The sequence below is a fragment of the Suricata suricatta genome, chromosome 16, assembly GCF_006229205.1.
Source record: "Suricata suricatta isolate VVHF042 chromosome 16, meerkat_22Aug2017_6uvM2_HiC, whole genome shotgun sequence".
Classification (NCBI taxonomy): domain Eukaryota; kingdom Metazoa; phylum Chordata; class Mammalia; order Carnivora; family Herpestidae; genus Suricata; species Suricata suricatta.
In genome coordinates this window covers 47,315,993-47,334,312 of record NC_043715.1, presented here as the reverse complement: position 1 = coordinate 47,334,312, position 18,320 = coordinate 47,315,993, and the positions used below count along the sequence as shown (strand labels likewise).

The following is an 18,320-nucleotide window of genomic DNA, read 5'->3' as shown; positions in this document are numbered from 1 at the left end:
TTGGGCCCGACAAGTTGGTCCGGGCAGCAGCTGAGAAGCGCTGGGACCGCGTCAAAATCGTTTGCAGCCAGCCCTACAGCAAGGTACCTGGGGTGGGAGCTGAGGCTGCAGGGTCCTGGGTCCTGGGCAAGGAGGGAGGTGAGGGGCCAATACCGAGTCCCCGAGGATGAGCTGGGAGGACTGGGCAGCTGGTCTCCCCGGGGGATTATGAGGAGCCTGGTCCCGGAGGCCTCGGAAGTGGGTTTGCGATCCTTCCCATAGGTGAGGCTTCATTTCCTCACCTGTGGGAAGGCCGATGATGTCTGCCCAGATGTCTGGGAAGGACAGACTGCAGGACCTCCGAGGGGAGTGAGGGGAGGGGGCTGCTGACTCATTAGAGGAGTAGTCTAACAGTTACCATCATGGGATCTGGGGTCTGATGCTCTGTCCGCCACTTCTTAGCTGTGTGACCTTGGGCAAGTGACTTCACCTTTCTGGCCTCAGTCTCCGGATCCTCATAGGGCTGCTGTGAGTTAGGGACCCTAAGCTGTGGTACCAAGGAGACTCGAGTATATGAGGGCACCACACGGTAGGAGTAGACTTCTTACCCATGGACCCGTCTTTAGGGGTGTCCGGCCGGTCCTCCAGCTCTTCTAGCCGGGAGAGCGGAAAGGAGCCTGGAGCATTTCTGTGTTCCAGAAGCGGCCCAGTGCTCCCTCCCATTCTGTAGGCAGGAATTTGAGCACGTGGGGGAGGATTCGCCTGGGCACCCAGCAGCCTTTGCTACTCGCTGTGAGGCCAACGGAGCTGATGCATGGAGAGGGCTTATAGCCGAGCCTGGCCCGAAGTTAGGGCTCACTGCCACCTTGATGTTCCCTTGTCGCCGTTGCCCTCTGGGCACCTCCCTAGACGTGTGTCCATAGGAGGGAAAGAGCCAGAAGAGGGTTTCCCCAAGTGAAAGGGGCCCTGTCTTGGCCAGACTTCTTGACTCCCACCCTCCTTTCTCAGGACTCCCCCTACGGCCTGAGTTTTATACGGTTTCACAGCCCCCCAGACAAAGAGGAGGTAGAGGCCTCACCCCAGGTAAGCTCTCCCCACCACCTCCCGGAGCCTTCGCCCTACCTCTTCACCCCCACCTGCCAACCGCCACTCACTGTACTGACCTTGTGAGACCTTAGAAGGTGACCAAGCTTGGCCAGTTCCGCGTGAAGGAGGAGGACGAGGGGGCTAACTCCCTGAGACCGGGGGCCCTCTTCTTCAGCCGGATCAATAAGACGCCCCCAGGTGAGGGTGGAAACTGGAGTCCTCAGTGAGTCCGGGCTTGGAAGCTGGACTCAGGTCTGAGGGAGGAGGGGACTGGGGGCCTGGACTCCCAGCTCACTGCCGGGTTATGAGAACAACGTTCCGTCCCATGGGCAGGAGGTGAAGGGTCTTAGGGCCCAGCCCCCTCACCCTGCATCCACTTTCTCCCTCTGTAGCCACAGCCACCGACCCGGCAGGACCCAGCTACGCAGCTGCCACACTGCAGGCCTCCAGTGCCGCCTCTTCAGCCTCTCCGGTCTCCAGGGCAGTAGGCAGCACCTCCAAGGTGAGACTGTCAGACCCTGGTGGGGTGGACAAGGAGGAGAAAAGCTACAGGCCTCAGCTCATCCCAAACCCTCAGCCTCAGGAGTCCCCCAAGGGGAAGAGAAAGTTGGATTTGAACCAAGAAGAAAGGAAGGTGCCCAGCAAACCATCAGCCCAGCCCTCACCACCTGCCCTCAAGAGACCCAAATGTGAGCCCTGGATTTCCTTGCTGTCACAGGGCCCTGTGCTCCTACATCCTGGGAGAGGGGGCTGGACCCCTGGGTCTGAAGGAGGAGGGGCTGGGGTCCTGGACTCCTCGGATTGAGGGAGGAGGGGGTGCAGGGCTGGACCCCTGGGTCTGAGGGAGGAGGGGCTGGGGGTTAGTCCCAGCAGTACTAAGTGAATCTACTCTCTGGCTCCCGCAGTGCCAGCTCCCACCCGCACCCTAGCCAGCAGCACCCCAGTCCCTGCCCCAGCACGAGGCACAGTGCCGGGGAAGACCCGAGAAGCCACCAAGCCCAGGGGGCCCCGAGCCGGCCCGCAGGAGCTGGGGAAGATCCTTCAGGGTGTGGTGGTGGTGCTGAGTGGCTTCCAGAACCCCTTCCGCTCGGAGCTCCGGGACAAGGCCCTGGAGCTGGGGGCCAAGTATCGGCCAGACTGGACTCCAGACAGCACCCACCTCATGTAGGCCTGCGCCCGCCTCCCTCCCACGTTCCCCGCCACCCCTCCGTCCCCTCCATCTCACTTTCTGTCTCTCCCTGTCTGCCTGTCCACCTGTCTCTGCCTCTGTCTCTGTCTCTTCGGTTCTCTGCATCCTCTGCCTCTTTTTCTGATTCCTACATCTTTCCCTTGGTCTTTTAACATCTTTTTCTGTTTCTCTCATAGCCGTCTTTTTCTCTTTTATTCATGTCTTTCTTCCCCCCGTCCCCATCCCTTTTTCCCGTCTGCCCTCCAGACCACACCTGGCTGACTCCGCCTTCCTTCTGCCCCCACCAGCTGTGCCTTTGCCAACACCCCCAAGTACAGCCAGGTCCTAGGCCTCGGAGGCTGCATCGTGCGGAAAGAGTGGGTGCTGGACTGTCACCGAATGCGGAGGCGGCTGCCCTCCCGGAGGTGAGGCCTCGGCAGGCGGGCACACATGCCGTCTCTGCCCCGCGTCCCGCGTCCCGCACCGGGCAGAGCCAGGGATCTGGAAGGAAATCAGACTGGGGCCTCCGTATGCGGAGAGCACAGGCAGGCTTGGCCAGCACTGGCGGGCTTCTGAGAGGAGGGGCAGGGGCTGAGAGGAGAGAGGACTTGCCTGGGGTCTGGGAGGACTCCGTGAAGTCTGCTTCCGGAGCATGGGGAGCGCGGCTTCTGGCTGAGAAATGGCATGCGAAAGGTACATGTGCCCGGCACATGGGCGGTCCCGTGTGCACGTCGCTCTCAGGATCTGCTAGGAGAGCCCCTTTCGTGGAGTGTCAGCCATTTGAGAAGCCCTGAATGTAGCGTCAAGGCCTTTAAAAATGTATTTGCTGTGGAGAGTTTTCCCTTAACTGGTAGGTATTCTCCTAATAAGAAACTGCCTTTAATTCTCAAACGGGAAAATTGGTTCTGATTTTTTTTTCTTTTTCCATTTCTGAAGCGGGGTATTTTGTCCCGAGAGGGAGGGGAAGCTGGGGTGTGCTCACGTCTCCGGTGTGGGTGGCTGTGGTGACTGATGGGTTCAGTGGGGCCCTTCCAATGGTGGAAGAGGAGGCATCCTGAGTGCTTGATAAAGGCCAGGCCCTGTGGCTGCCTGAGCAGCCCTCCGAGTCTCTGGAAGACATGATGCGCTGTTGGTCTGAGGCCCGGTGTCTCCCCCAGGTACCTTATGGCAGGGCCGAGCTCCGGCAGTGAGGATGAAGGGGGCTCTCCCAGCAGCAGCAGTGGGGATGAAGCCCCCACGCTTCCCCAAAAGGTCCTGGGCCCCCTGTTCCGGTGGGGGAGGTGCAGTGGGAGGAGGACATGGGTCTGTTGTGGCACCCCTCCCCCTCCTGCCTTCTGTGAGAACACACGCTCACAGACTTGCTGTCCCCTCCCTCCTCAGCGCCCTCACACCAAAACCAGGCCCCCTCAGGCAGCAAGACCCAGCTCCCCCCAGAGACCCACAACCCCAGAAGAGACCAAGCCTGCCTCACCAGGGCCTCAGGAAGATACCGACACTGAGGGGGAACAGTCAGGTCAGAGCCTGAGAGGGGAGGGGCCTGGCCTCCTGGGTCTGAGAGAGGAGGAGGGGCTGGGGGCCTGGCCACCTGGGTCTGTGGGAGGAGGCTGGAAACCCAGACTCCTGTATCTCAGGAAAGTGGGGTTGGATGCCACAGTGGATCTGGGGGAGGGGAGGCTGAGGGCCCCAGGTAACTGGATCTGGAGGGCAGTTGAGCTTGGGGGTTGGCACGCCTGCAGCTGTGCTTGGGCCAAAGACCAAGGAAGAGTTGCCAAGCACGTGCCTTGCCCTGACTGAGCTTCCACCTGCAGAAGAACAGGGCAATGGGGCAGAAGATTCTGAGGATACCGAGGATGAGCTGAGAAGGTAAGGCTGGGCTGGGGGTCAGGGTGGCCCTGGATCTGGGTGGAGGGGCATCTGATCTGCATGCTCTTCCCTCACCCTTGTTGGCTCTCAGGGTGGCCGAGCAGAGGGAGCAAAAGCAGCCCCCTGACCAGGGAGAGAATGGCGAGGACCCGTATGCAGGCTCCACAGATGAGAACACAGACAATGAGGGTCCCCCAGAGTCTTCTGACCTGCCGGTTCCTGAGCTCCCAGGTAGGAAATCTCTCCCTGTTTCCCGAAGTGGGGTTTGTCTTACTCACTTCTCGGCTGCGACTTACCGCCAGGCCGCCCAGGGGTCGCTGCTGCTCCCCCTGCTCCTCGTGATTTGTGACTTGCCTCCCCACCTCCTTCCCCCACAGTCCCTGCCTCGGCTACCTTCTTGTTGCCTTATGCCCGTTCCCGTCTGCTCCGCACCTTCCCACGACTTCTCTCTGTTCCCGCTCCTGCCTTCCTGCATCACAGCCCAGGGCTTTCCACCCCAGTGCCAACAGCACCTCCCTCACCTGCCCCCCGGGTTCAGCTCCGTCATGTGGGATGTCACCCAGGCACACAGACGACGTGGGCACTGATCTCTGTTGGGACCCGGTTGGTGGTGGCATTGCCGTTGGTCACCCCAGGATGAATGCAGGGGGCACAGGATGGGGGGCAAGGGTCAGAGCCTCAGCCAGTGGAGAATGGAGGGAGGAGCTGGGCAGCACAGGGGTGAGGGTCAGCGGCCCCTGGAAGAGGCTGTTTCTACCTGGTTCCTTGTGGGTGACGGGCATGTAGGTACTTTGATCCTCCAAAGCCCCAAAAGGGGCATCAGCAAATTGATGGTCTGGAAAGTCCTATTGAAATGGAACAAGGGAAACAGCCATCCTGAAGGTCAGAGCCGGAGAAGGCACTGGCTGAAAAGGAGTGAGGCAGCCAAGGTGAAGAAGTGACAGGCTACGGAGCGTTTAACCTTGCTGAGCTAGCTGAGTGCTGCCAGTGCATCTGGGATTTACCTCGTGTAAGAAACACGTGGGAATAATAGCGATTTTGTCTTTCACCACTAAAGAAAAAAAAAGCCCCAGAACGGTTCTGATGGGCCTGGCTGGGAAGCTGTTAGTCAGCAACCCCACTCTCCGGCCAGGGCGCGGGCCTGCCCATCTTGCCTCCCAGCGTTCTGCGGCTCCCGGCTGCTGCTTTGAAATTCCAGGGGCCTCACACTTGGCTCTCCCACCATCTCCCCTGCAGACTTCTTCCAGGGCAAACACTTCTTCCTGTACGGGGAGTTCCCTGGGGACGAGCGGCGGAAGCTCAGCCGATATGTCACAGCCTTCAATGGGTCAGTGTCTAGGGGGTGGGGGCAGGGAAGGGTGGGGTTGTGGGAAGGAAAGGGATCGGGCAGGTGGGGGAGGGACTGGCCCCTTCTCTAAGGTGAGGCTCCCAATCCACCTTCTGAAAGGATTAGCAGTGATGAGAAGCCTCGGTATTGGGGGGCCGTGGCAAGGCTGGCATGTGGGAGAACGGGGCATGGGCGGGGGGCGGATAGCCCATAGGGGATATAGGTGAGGAGGGAGGGAGGATGGACTTGGAGAATGATTGGGGGCTCGGATGTCAGGACAGGGGCCACCAATCCTCTGCTTCTCTCCTCCCACCAGAGAACTTGAGGACTATATGAGCGACCGGGTCCAGTTTGTGATCACGGCGCAGGAGTGGGACCCCAGTTTTGAGGAGGTGAGTTCCAGCGAGGCAGGGAGAGGGCCACGAAGCCTGCCCTGTGTCCCCTCCACCCCCTCCTCACTCACATGCTCCTGTATGCCCCCGCCCCTGCACCCTGTAGGCCCTGATGGACAACCCTTCCTTGGTGTTTGTCCGCCCGCGATGGATCTACAGCTGCAATGAGAAGCAGAAGTTACTTCCCCACCAGCTTTATGGGGTGGTGCCCCAGGCCTAAAGTGCGTGTGTGTGCGTACACGCGCACATGCACGTGCTCACTCGTGCACACACACACACGCTGAATAAAGGTGGCCTGCTTTGGAACAGCTGCCCCTCTCTCTTACTTGGAAGTCTCCTAGAACCTCCTAGAGGCTCCCAGCCTTCTGTCTTATGCTTGGTTTCTGCTTCCCCTCTGAGGGCCAAGTGTCTCGGCCGCCTTAAGGCTCCTGTCCTGGGGTCCCGGAGAGAATGAGTGGCTCTCCATCAGGGGTTCACTTGGGAAGAAGCTCTTTGTTCCTTCTTGCTGGCCACTTACCCCATGGTGGCGGGGAATGGGGTTCTAAGCCTCTGAGCCCATTCTGGGTCTCGTTGGTCCCTCGTGGGTCCTGGGCTGGAGGCCTGGGTGCTCATGAGGTATACCTCTCCCTTGAAGCCCATCTCTGATCCCCTGGGCCAGGGGTGTCTCCCTTTCTCAGGCTTTCAAGAGCAGCCGTACAGCTGTCACCAGCCTGGTTCCTACACCACCTCGTTTGGGAAGTAAAATAGGGGAAGGGGCATTTTAATCAACCCACCCAAATCCTGGAGCCCCGTCACGCCTGCACCACCTGTAAGTTGGGAACGGAACTGAACAGGTGTTCCAGAATCCGGGCGGAGGCAGGGGCCGTGGCGTGGGCCAAGGCCAGGACATAGGGATGAGCCCCTGGAGGGGCGGACGCAGCCCTTGCAGCTGTGCTCTCCAACACAGTAGGCCCCCGACACGGGTGGCTATTTAAATGAACTACAATGAAATGAAAAATTCACTTCCTCCGTCACACCGGCCACACTTCAAGTGCTCCGTAGCTGCTGCAGTGACATCACTGTAAAAAGCAAAGGACAGCACCGTCCTGAAGGCCCAAGGACGCCTGGTTGAAAAGCTTGGACGTCACCCAGCTGCTGGGGAGGTCGGGAAGGGGTCTGAGCAGAGCAAGGGCAGTCAGAGCTAGGTAACAAACACAAACCTAGTGTCACAAAACAACAGAAATGTAGAACCTTCCAGGTCTGGAGGTCTGAAGTAAACTTAGGGTGTAGGCAGGGCCATGTTCCTTGTGGAAGCTCGGGAAAATCTGCTTTCTTGTCTTTCCCCCCAGATCCCCAATCCCCCTTCTGTATTCAAAGCCAGCAGTGGCGAGGGGAGTCCTTCACATCACCCCGACATTGACTCTTCCATCTCCTTCCACCTTTAGAAGATCGTATGTTTGCCTCAAGACCACATGGATACTCTGGGATAATCCCCCTGTTTTAAAGTCAGCCAGTTAGCAACTTTGATTTCTTCAACAGAATTTCCCCTTTGCCACATAGCATATTCGAGGGTTCCAGGGATTAGGACGTGCATGTTTTGGGGAGGCCGTTATTCTACCCAGCGTGCCACCTACGGGTGAGACGGTGGAACTGCAGGGAGAAAAACAGATGCGAGGCTCCTCTCTCTGGGGACTGACATTCCTCTCGGGGAGAGTCGGCAGCACTGACCAGTGATAAACGCGTGAGGGCAGGAAACACAGGGCAGCATTACAGTGATGGGACAGGGTGGCGTGGTTTAGAGAGGGTCATCGGGGAAGGCGTCTTCAGCGGACTGATTCCTCTGCAGGGAGGAGTTGGGGAAGGCCTGGAAAAGCAAGTGCAAAGGCACTCTGGCAGGAGCTATATATATATGTGTGTGTGTGTGTATATCAATATATATGTGTGTCTATATATATACACATATATACACAAGGAGCAGCAGGGGGTCAGGGTATTTGAGACCCAGATCCACTCTGGCTCAGCAGGGCCCAGCCTTGGGTACAGGAAAATCCCGCCTCTCCTGGCCTGTTTCCCCATCTCTATGACAACATTTAGACCAGAGGTCAACACTCCTCCAATGCATTTGCATCCCTGAAACTTTGATGGTGGTGTGGTTGCTGTGGGGGAAACCTTCCAGAACAGCTCTGTATCTAAACATTGATACAAACCGCACTTCCAGGTGTGGAAGGACTTGAATCTTCACCCTCGCCCACCCCTCCACCCGGGGCTTGCTGAGTGGACTGCTAATTTGCATTTGCCTGCTCTGTCCTACCCCTTACGCCGTATACTTACAAAACCGTCTCTCATTCCATCCACAACTCAAACACTACCTCCTGAAAAAGATCTTCTCTAACCCTCTGTATGATAGTATGTGCTAGGTATACACTCCTATTGTATCTCGTGTCATGGTTGTAACTTGATTAATGGTCAGTTTACCAGTCTTTTCCCCTATGGCGTGCTTTCTTGTGTCTTACAGATTCCTTCTATACCTCTGTGGTTACTAAGATACTCTCCTTTATCATTTCCATCTCTTTTGCTTTTCAAATTTAAATCTTACATCACCAGAAACGTAGTATGTATGGTATGAAACCAGGATCTGTAGGCTTCCTATCGCTGCCGGAGCAAAGTATCCCAAGCTTAGTGGCCTTAGCAACACAACCTTCTTTTCTTACAGTTCTGTAGGTCATGAGTGGTTCAGTATCAGCCTCAGTGGGCTAAAATCGTGGTGTGCAAGGCTGTGTCCCTTCCAGGGAGGACCCATTTCCTTACCTTTTCTAGTGTCTAGAGGCTGCTTGAATTCCTTGACTCGTGGCTCTGCGTCCCTCCAGTCTCTGTCGCCTCTGACTCTTCTGCTTCCCTCTTTCCCATAGAGCGACCCCTGTGGTTCCATGGTGGGGTGGGGGGTGCTGGACTAGTCAGGCTAATCTTCCCATCTCCAGGGGATAATCTGTTTTAAAGTCAGCTGACTAGCAGGGCATCTGGGGGGCTCAGTCGGTTATGTGTCCAACTTCGGCTCAGGTCATGGTCTCAGGCTCATGAGTTTGAACCCCACATCAGGCTCTGCTGATGGCTCAGAGCCTGGAGCCTGCTTCAAATTCTGTGTCTCCCTCTTGCTCCACTCCTCTCCTGCTCACATTTTCTCTCTCTTTCAAAAATAATAAACATTTAAAAAATATAAATAAATAAAGTGAGCTGACTAGCAACTTTGAATCCTTCATCCACAATTCTCCTTTGCCCCATAGCAAAGGGTTTCACGGATTGGGTTTAGGAGGCCTGACCACGCCCAAGATCCTGAATCACATCTGCAAAGCCCTTTCTGCCACGTGTAAAGTCACATGCTCAGGTTCTGGGGATAGGACGTGGACCTCTTTAGGGGACCTTTATCTGCCCCCACTTGACTTTTTTCTCCCGTACCTCTCTGCTCATTCACAGATTAGCCTGTCCTGTCCCCACTCGCCCCCAGCAGGGATCCGCAAACCCCAGCCCATGGGCAACACTCAGCCCACCTCCTGTTTCTGTAAAGTTTTCCGGGACCACAGCCATGCTCATCCACGGGCCGTAACGTACGTGTACAGCCGCTTTGGGGCACAGCGGCAGAGTGGGGTCGTTACAGCGGACCCCGTGGCCTGCGAAACCTAAAACTACACGCGCTCAGGCCCGTTAGAGAGTTTGCCAGCCCTCATCGACGTGCAGGTACTGTCACTTGTCAGGACCCCCTGTAAGCACAGGTCTGTTTCTGAGCTCCTGGCTCGCTCTCACTGGCCTGTTCCCAAGCACACGCCATCGATGTCATTCCTGCAACTTTGAAATAATTCTTGGTACCTGGGGGTGGAGGTGGGAGGCAAGGCTGTCTCCTCTACTCCCCCCCCTTTAATTTTTTTTCTTTTTTTGCTCACTACTTGCTTAGTGCCCACTTCCCTCACTAGACCAGGCCTGTCTTGTTCACTGCTGTGTTCCTACCACCCTGGGCAGGGGCCAGCGTGGCCTAGGCACGGACACACCTCTGTAGAATGAAGAGCGACCCCATGTTCACTCAGTCATTCTTACTTTATAGCAGAAAAAACAGGCTTCAAGAAGGCAAGTGACAGCCAGAGATGATGCTTGCGCCCTTACAAAGGCCTTATAACCCCCACCGTCTATAGATAAGGCATCTGAATCCAGAGAAGTGACAAAGCTTGTCCAGGGTTCCCCAGTAGTGGGTCTGGGCTGGCTCCAAAGCTTGAGCTTTAAAACATTTTTATACTGGGGTACCTGGGTCGCTCAGTTGGATGAGTATCCGACCCTGGCTCAGCTCCGTGATCTCAAGGTTCAGGGAGTTTGAGCCCTGCACTGGGCTTCTGTCTCCCTCTCTCTGCCCCTCCCCTGCTTTGCTCTCCCAAAATATAAATATTAAAATAATTTTTTTTTTTACTCTTGGTAGTATACCCTTTGTTCTTTTTTTACCATTTAGCGTATTAGGGGCTCTTTCCACATCTGTATAAATAGAACTCCCCGCTCCCCGCCACAACTACATAGTCCATTCTGTGGCTCTACCGGAATTTATTAGCTGGTCCCCCACTGACAGGCACTTGGGTTGTTTCCCATCTTTGGCCACAGCCATCCCACTGTGGACATCCTTACCCTTACGCCTCTTTCAGTGCTGAGTTTATCTACAGAAGTTCCTAGAAGTGGAACACTTGACACGACCATGTGTGCATTTAAAATTTTTTATAGATACAGTCAAACAGCCAAAATGCAGGTACCAGTTTAACTCACAATAAGGAGAGACCCTGTTTCCCCACATTCCTCCCCACATTCCTCCCCAACCCACGGTGCTAGCAGGCCTTTTTTCTTTCTTTTTTTTTTTTTTTTAACTTTTGCCTTAGGAATAGGAGGGGGAAACCCGGAGCCAGGGCTTGCTTTCAAACCACAGCTCCACACCCATAGTTTGGGGCCCAGTGCTAACTCTCTGTGGGTGTCACCTTTCCCTTCCCAAAAACAGGTGAGCAGATTTCCTCAGCCTGGTGAGTTTGGGCCCAGCGTGGAGCAGACGCAAGACTTTACAGCCCAGATTAGAAACACCACCTCTTTATTAACCTGGGCTGCGGCAGCGGGCCGCTGTGAGCCAAGGGGAGGGCTCACTCTCGCTCCCCCTGGCTCTCTGCCTGGTGGTGGCTGCGCTGGTGAAGGAGCAGGAGGCGTCTTTGGCCAAACGCCTGATCACAGCTGGAGCAGCGATGCCGGGCGGTGGCCTGGGTGCCTGGGGCCGTGGGAGGGTCGTGACACAGGCGGTGAGCGGCCAGCTTGGAGGGGAAAGAAAAAGCCTTGGGGCAGTGCGGGCAAGGATAGGGACGGGCGTCGGTGGCGTGGTGTGTGTGGCGGTGGGCTGCGAGCTTGGAGGGGTAGCAGAAGGACTTGGGGCAGTCCGGGCACGGGTAGGGGCGGGCAGGCGCATGGGTCCAGAGGTGGGCTGCCAGCTTGGAGCGGTGGCCGAAGGCCTTTGGGCAGTGTGGGCATGGGTGTGGGCGGGCGCCACTGTGCGTGAGGCGGTGGGCTGCCAGCTTGGAGGGGTAGGAGAAGGCCTTGGGGCAATCGGGGCACGGATGCGGGCGGGCGCCGCCGTGTGCCAGCCGGTGCGTGGCCAGTTTAGACGGGTACGAGAAGGCCTTGTCACAGTCGGGGCAGCGGTGCGGGCGCTGGGGCGGGGGCCGCCGGCGGGGTCGAGAAGGCGCCCCCTTGGACGTGGCAGGCCCTGGAACCGACTGGCTGGGCTTCTGCGGCGAGCCCTGGTGGGGAGCTACAGGACAGAGGAAGGGTGGGCTCCAGGCATCAGCCAACACCCTGAATCTAGGCTAGGCTTCCCTCCCCCCGCCCCAACCTTGATACTCAGGGGTGTATCTGAACACTTCAAGGGTAATACTGAGATTCCTCAAATGATCATCCTAAGGTCCTCCGTTGGAACCCCAAAGCTACTAAGGCGTCCGTTTCTAGGATATTCCCAAGTGATCGCCCTGAAATTCCACATATCAAACCCCATGACTCTCCTTTATTTTCTGAGCCCTACAAATGATCACTGAGGTTCCCCAACACCAATAGTACGATTCCCCAGAATGCATTTCGGAGTATCCCAAATGGCCATCACCCTAGGCCTTCAAACTTTCACCCTGAGATTCCCTCAAAATGTCAATCTCTTAGCCCCAATTCCTGTAGAATACCCCCAATCCACGGGCGGGACCGCTCTCACCTCCTCCCTTGGCTATAGGTTCCTTGCAGGTGGGACTAGGATCGGTGTCCCCGGCCGCGGACTCCGCGTCTCGTTCCAGCATCTTGCTGGCCCAGGAACCCAGAGGGAGGTAGCCCACGCCGATGATTATCAGGCTGATGGTGATAGGCTGTAGGGCCTAAAATCAGGGACCAGGCTGTTAGGAGCGAGATCTTTTTCAAGTCTGGCATCCAAAGGGGAGAGCAGGCTTTATTTACGGGTAGGCGGAGCCCAAAAGCACAACCAGCGGGGTTTATGCAAACAACCCTTTGCAACCTAGACCCAGGGTAGGAGCGTAGGCGCGGAGTGGGCGGGGCCTCTCCAACTTAAACTCTGGGGCTGCCCTGGGCGCGGAGCTGGCAAGGCCTCGATCCAGAGTGGGCGGGACCTCCCCCCACTAGAACCTCCCAGCCGTGGAAACTAAACGGGAATGGGCGGGATCGCATAAATAAGCTCCAAAGCAACTCAGACCCAGGGGAGGGGCCTCCCGGCGGGGTGGGCGGGTCTTTTACAACTCCGTCCCAGGGGAGGGGCCTGATCTCAGTGGGCGGGATTCACCTCCAATAGGTAGCTTTACCCGAGTCTCGGTTTAGTCTCAGTCCATTGACGCCGCGTGAACTGGTTCCGTCTCGTTGCTAAATTTCATCCCCAGCGTGGAAGGTAGAGGGGAGACCTGGAGGGAGATGCAGAAAGAACATGGCCTGTCTTGCGATTAAAAGATCCCTAATGGATTTCTCCTTCGGGGTCCCAAGCGTCCGGGCTTCAATGCACCCCTCGGAATCATGACATTCGGGCACCAATGCACCCTACCAAGGCTCAGGCACCAATGCAGTCCCTCTGGAACCTATGCATCAGGACCCCAATCAATTCTTTTCCGGGAGATCCTGGCGTCCAGCCCACAATCGCTTCCCGAGGACCCAGGCATCCAGGCCCCGACCCGTGCCCGCCTCACCTGCGGAAGGCCCCTCCCCGGGGGCGGGGCTCCGGGCCCCTCCCGCAGCGGCCGCTGCAGTGCCGCGCTGAACTCGGACTCCGCGGAGCTGCACCGCCCGGCGCGCGCCCAGCGACGGGAGGGGAAGGAGGGCGCGGGAGCTACTCCGCCCAGCCTCATTTCCATCCACTCCTCCCACGCGGGGGGCCGGTGCGGGCGTCAGTACGCATGCGCAGTCGCGGCCAGCAGAGGCTTTTGCTGGGGGTGGGGGAGAAGAAATAGAAGGAAGGGGTGGGTGCACAAGACAGGCAAGTTGGTGAGCAAGCGCGGAGCCAGTCGAGGGGCCGTAGGAAAGTGTACTGCGGGTTGCAGGGCCTACGGTGGCTGAGTGGAGTCAAGCACGTGCAGGACCTCACTCGGGGAAACTGCGCTTAGAGATCACTGAGACATTGAGACACCTTCCCTTCTGTGTCTCCCTTCTTTCGAGAATTCCGTTGGGAGCTTGAGTTCACTCTCCGGAGAGAGTTCCAAGAGTGGCGGTCCATTTCGCCCCTCAAGGCGTTTGCAGAGAAGTCAGGCCAATTCTTCGTGAGAGGGCGGGGCGAGATTCCAAGCTCGGAGAGAGCTGACATCCAATAAAAAACGTGTTATTTGCATAGGGTCCCGGCACCCTTCGCCATTGGGTGATTCAAGAATCTCAGCCCCTCCCACCCCACTGTCCCGGCCCGGGGTAGGTGAGGGGATGCGGGTGGCGGTTCCCAAAATATCCCAGCGGGAGTTCTTGGGGGGGTTGGGAGCTCGGGGTGCCAGGCTCTGGGTGCCAGGCTTGGCACCCTTCCCCGGGCCGTGACGGTGCACTTTCCCGCCCAGCACGGGAATGACTGTGAAGTGCCCATAAAAATGCCCTGCATGGGTGGGTCTTCAGTACGATAACCCACAAGGTCTGGCGAGTCTTGGGAGCCCTGGGAGATAGATGTGTAGGGTTATTCGAACTCTGGAGCCAGATTGCCTTGGGTAACCGTTTTGGGATCTTGACTTGGCCACTTTTTTTTTTTCTTTTTCTTTTTTCCCTACTGTCCAGCCCCCCTCAGTGCCCACGGCCCACAGGTCAGGAGGCTGGGCCATGGTTCCGGGCTGCGCTTCCTCTGGCACAGCTCCACTCTGAGGGGCCCACAGAGAAGGGCCCGCCATCAATCACCGTCCGCAGCCACTTTCTAGCAGTGTAATCTTGGCCAAGTCCCTTCGTCTTTCTGGGTTGTTAGAGTTAAATTCAGTAATCAATGGAAAGTTTAGACCGGTGCCTACAGTGCTCAATACATGATACCAATATTACTTTTTGTTTTTATTGGGCATTGAAACGAGCCATGATGGAATCAAAGTTGTCCCAGAACAGCAAGTGCAGAGATCTAAGATGGGAAGGAACATGCTATGTTCAGGGATCTTTCCTACCTCCATCCTCCAAACTCACCTTCTTTCCAGGGCTGGTACATCCCGTGGTGCAGCCTACTTCAGGACCTTTGCACTAGCAGTTCCCTCTGTGCACTGCCCCCCCCCCCCAGCCCCGCTGCCTTCCCCAACACTTTCCTTCCTCCCAACTTATTTGTCTGACTCTCCGCTCTGATCTCCTTTCAAATATTACCACTACAGAAGGCCTCCCCTGTCCACCCTAACTCACTGAGCCCCCTTCCCTTCATTAGTCTGTTGTCACATCTCTGTCGTATGCACTTAATACAGTATGCCTTTCCTCTAGAATGTGCGCTGTTATATGAACAACTTGTCTGCCTTGTTCTCCCTCTGTCCTGAACAAAGCTTAGCACATAGTAGGTGTCCAATAAATCTGTAGCAAATAAGGGGCGCCTGGGTGGCTCAGTCGGTTGGGCCTCTGACTTCGGCTCAGGTCAGATCTCACGTTCGTGGGTTCAAGCCCCATGTCAGGCTCTGTGCTGACCGCTAGCTCAGAGCCTGGAGCGTGCTTCCAGAAGTTCTGTGTCTCCTTCTCTCTCTGCCCCTCCCCCTCTCATACTCTGTCTCTCTCTGTATCAAAAATAAATAAAACATTAAAAAAATTTTTTGAAAAAAAAATCTGTAGCAAATAAATGCTGGAAAGAATTAACAGCCAGAAGTTCTCTGTGATAAGCAGATAGACCTTGGGGATAACGTAGAACTTGAGGTCAAGGAATTAGAAAGAGGCCTAGCTGAGTGGGAAAACAAGGAAGGTTCTTAAATATAGGAATTGGCATGAACTAGTTTAGGCTTTCATATACTCTTTTTTTTAAAGTAGGTTCCATGCCCAAGGTGGACCCCAACATGGGGCTTACACTCATGACCCTAAGCTCAAGACCTGAGGTGAGACCAACAGTCAAACGCTTAACCAACTGAGTCACCCAGGCACCTCATTATAACTCATTTTTTTAAATTTGTTTTAGGTAATGGAAAATTTCAAACATGACCAAAGGGAGAGGAAGGAAGAGAATAACCAGCCCCTCACCAGAGCATTACCCACATGACCAATCTTGTTCCCTCCCCCCCCAAGTCCCTTGAATGATTTTGAAGCAAATTCCACACATTTCATCCAGAACACTTAAGTCTGTGTTCCTAAAAAATAAGGACTCTCTTTCTCTCTTTTGAACACAACCACAATATCATCACAAATTTCAAACTTTAGAGTCATTTCTTTTTTTATTTTTTTTAACGTTTATTTATTTTTGAGAGAGAGTGGCAGAGAACGAGCAGGAGAGGGGCAGAGAGAGTGAGAGACATAGAATCTGAAGCAGGCTCCAGGCTCTGAGCCATCAGTACAGAGCCTGATGTGGGGCTCAAACCTATGAACCAATTGTGAGATCATGACCTGAGCCGAAGTCGGACACTTAACTGACTGAGCCAGCCAGGCGCCCCAAGAGTCATTTCCTCACATTGTCACATGTCTCCCATGGTCCTCTGCATATCTTGCTGTTCCTTTTTAAGAACAATGTTTTATTTCAAACACACAGAAAGAGTGAGAATACAATTGTTCTCTGCATTAGGAATAGAAGTGGCTGGCATCAACAATTATCTACTGATGGCCAATGTTTCATTTCCCCACCCACTCCTCCCAGATGATTTTGAAGGTATATGCCAGACATCATATCCCATAAATATCTTTTCATTACACTTGGTGTGTCTGCCTTGGAATCTCAGAAAGAGTCACACATGGTGTTTGTTTTCCATGATTCTCCAGTCTCTTTCTCATTGACATTTTATTTTATTTATTTTCAATTTTTTAATGTTTAGTTTTGGGCGAGGGGGCCAGGGGAGAGAAGGGGGAGACACAGAATTGGAAGCAGGCTCCAGGCTCTGAGCTGTCAGCACACAGCCTGACGCGAGGCTCAAACTCACAAGCTAGGAGATCAACACCTGGGCCAAAGTCAGGCCCTTAACCAACTGAGCCACTCAGGCGCCCCTTTTGACATTTTTTTTTTAATTTTTGATTTATTTATATTGAGACAGAGAAAGAGAGTGCAAGTGGGGGAGGGACAGAGAGAAAGAGATAGAGAGAATCCCAAGCAGGCACTGTCATTGCAGAGCCCGAAGAGCTGGATGTGGGGCTCGAGCTCACAAACTATGAGATCATGACCTGAACTGGAATCGGACACTTAACAGCTTAAGCAGCTGAGCTACCAGGCACTCCTGTCATTGACATTTTAAAAGGCTCACTATGGTTGCTTCATGGAAAATAGACTGTAGGGAGGCAGAGTAGAAGCCAGAAGCCCAGTGAGGTGGCTGCTATATAGTAATTATAATATTAATTACCAGCATTTATTTAGCACTTATTATATACCTGAAACTACCCTGAGTGCTTTGTATACATTTTTTCATTACATCCTGACAGCAAGTTTTTCAGAGGAGGTGCTGCTCTTATCCCCATTGTACAGAAAAAGGGGCGCCTGGGTGGCTCAGTCGGTTAAGCCTCCGGCTTCGGCTCAGGTCAGATCTCACGTTCGTGGGCTCGAGCTCCGCGTCAGGCTCTGTGCTGACAGCTAGCTCAGAGCCTGGAGCCTGCTTCCGGTTGTGTCTCCTTCTCTCTCTGCCCCTCCCCCTCTCATGCTCTGTCTCTCTCTGTATTAAAAATAAATAAAAACATTTAAAAAAATTAAAAAACCCTTTGTACAGAAAAAGAGAATGAGGCACAAGGCGGAAGGTCAGTTATTCAAGGTCGCACAGCCTGGAAGTAGCAGGGTCAGGGTTTAAACTCCTGCAGCCAGGCCCTAGGATCCACAAAACTTACATTCATGCTTTGCTGCCTCTGGACTGGGGCTGAGGGCATGACAGTGCCGTAGTGGCCTGATTGGAGAGGTTAGTTAACGGGGCCTAGTGATGAGCTGGGAGGAAGGAGTCGAGGATGGTGATGAAATCATCATAATAGCTTGCTCCCTGCCAGGTGCTCTCCCCGACACTTTAACCTGTCTGAACTTACTAGATCTGCACAATGAGGGAGGAGCTGTTGTCAACCTCACTTTACAGATGAGTATATGAATGAAGCCCAGAACAGTGTAAGTTTTGAGCCCAAGGTCACACAGCTGGGAAGGGGGTTGCCCAGGTTTCTACCTCTTAGGGCAGCTCACAGCTGCCTCAGAAGGTGTGCATGCCTTCAACGGATGCTAACAGTCTAGCAATCTTGCAGAAACAGCAAGAATGGGCCCCAGGGTGAGGAGGTGTGATCTGGGGGCACCCTCGCAGTAAAGAGTGCTTGAGGATCCCTGTTTTCCTGTTTCCTCCTTCCCCTGGGCTCCTGGCAAACCGCGAACCTCCTTTTGTTTCAGAGTGATGTTGGCACCATTCTCCTCGCCAGCGGGACGGGACTCACCTCCCAGTCCCCAGCTTCGCCCAGCTTGAGCCAGGCACACAGGAGACCCCAAGTGAGGAGTAAACGCGCCAAATTGTCTCCTTGACATTGAGCTTTTCTGTCTGCCTGTTTCTCTCCTGAGAGAGCCTCTCCCTCTTTCTGCACATCCCTCCTTGCTCTAATGTCCCAACATCTCTTGCCATCTTTCTTATTCTAGAATTTCCAAGTGTATCTTTGTGGCCATATTTTCTTTGATGGACAGCCCATTTCAACTTTATATCTCTCCATGAATCTCTGAACGTCGTTTGATACTGCGCAGTGCAAGTCTCTCTCAAGTCTCTGAGCATCCCCCTTGTCTCCAAGTGGCTCTTGGGTTCTCTCTCCTGATAAAAACCACCGGAAATACACAAGGAGTCCCGCTATCAGCGTATTGGGAACTCCTGTTGGGTTTTCATCTCCTTCTCTGTCCGTGCTTCTCCCAACGTCTTTCCCT

The 18,320-nt window shown here is 54.9% G+C and overlaps 2 protein-coding genes and 1 non-coding gene across 5 annotated transcripts in view; 1 reads left to right on the top strand and 2 right to left on the bottom strand.

Annotated features, from left to right (window-relative positions):
- XRCC1 (X-ray repair cross complementing 1) overlaps positions 1-6,121 on the top strand; it is a 26,006-nt gene extending 19,885 nt beyond the window's left edge. The window contains exons 4-17 of the mRNA XM_029924306.1: positions 3-83; positions 988-1,062; positions 1,158-1,263; positions 1,458-1,567; positions 1,643-1,754; positions 1,971-2,229; positions 2,542-2,658; positions 3,391-3,484; positions 3,614-3,746; positions 4,042-4,096; positions 4,188-4,327; positions 5,333-5,423; positions 5,740-5,815; positions 5,922-6,121. Coding sequence (XP_029780166.1) covers positions 3-83; positions 988-1,062; positions 1,158-1,263; positions 1,458-1,567; positions 1,643-1,754; positions 1,971-2,229; positions 2,542-2,658; positions 3,391-3,484; positions 3,614-3,746; positions 4,042-4,096; positions 4,188-4,327; positions 5,333-5,423; positions 5,740-5,815; positions 5,922-6,035 — 1,563 coding nt within the window. The 3' untranslated portion in view covers positions 6,036-6,121. The remainder of the gene's footprint in view (positions 1-2; positions 84-987; positions 1,063-1,157; positions 1,264-1,457; positions 1,568-1,642; positions 1,755-1,970; positions 2,230-2,541; positions 2,659-3,390; positions 3,485-3,613; positions 3,747-4,041; positions 4,097-4,187; positions 4,328-5,332; positions 5,424-5,739; positions 5,816-5,921) is intronic.
- Positions 6,122-10,653: 4,532 nt separating this feature from the next.
- ZNF575 (zinc finger protein 575) lies at positions 10,654-13,361 on the bottom strand. Of its 3 annotated transcripts, none has more exons than XM_029925327.1 (4): positions 13,027-13,361; positions 12,633-12,747; positions 12,057-12,213; positions 10,654-11,609 (listed from the first exon to the last, which is right to left on the bottom strand). In XM_029925327.1, exons 3-4 carry the CDS (start codon positions 12,136-12,138, stop codon positions 10,951-10,953), a joined length of 741 nt encoding a protein of 246 aa, XP_029781187.1. In that variant the 5' UTR covers positions 12,139-12,213; positions 12,633-12,747; positions 13,027-13,361; the 3' UTR covers positions 10,654-10,950. The 3 variants fall into 3 exon arrangements, with proteins under 3 accessions (XP_029781187.1, XP_029781186.1, XP_029781188.1); XM_029925326.1 differs by having other exon boundaries at positions 12,652-12,747; XM_029925328.1 differs by lacking the exon at positions 13,027-13,361 and adding an exon at positions 12,885-13,014 and having other exon boundaries at positions 12,652-12,747.
- Positions 13,362-14,076: 715 nt separating this feature from the next.
- LOC115281322 lies at positions 14,077-14,208 on the bottom strand. Its single transcript, XR_003904235.1, has one exon. It is a non-coding gene; the product is annotated as a small nucleolar RNA SNORA42/SNORA80 family (small nucleolar RNA).
- Between the last annotated feature and the right edge of the window lie 4,112 nt (positions 14,209-18,320).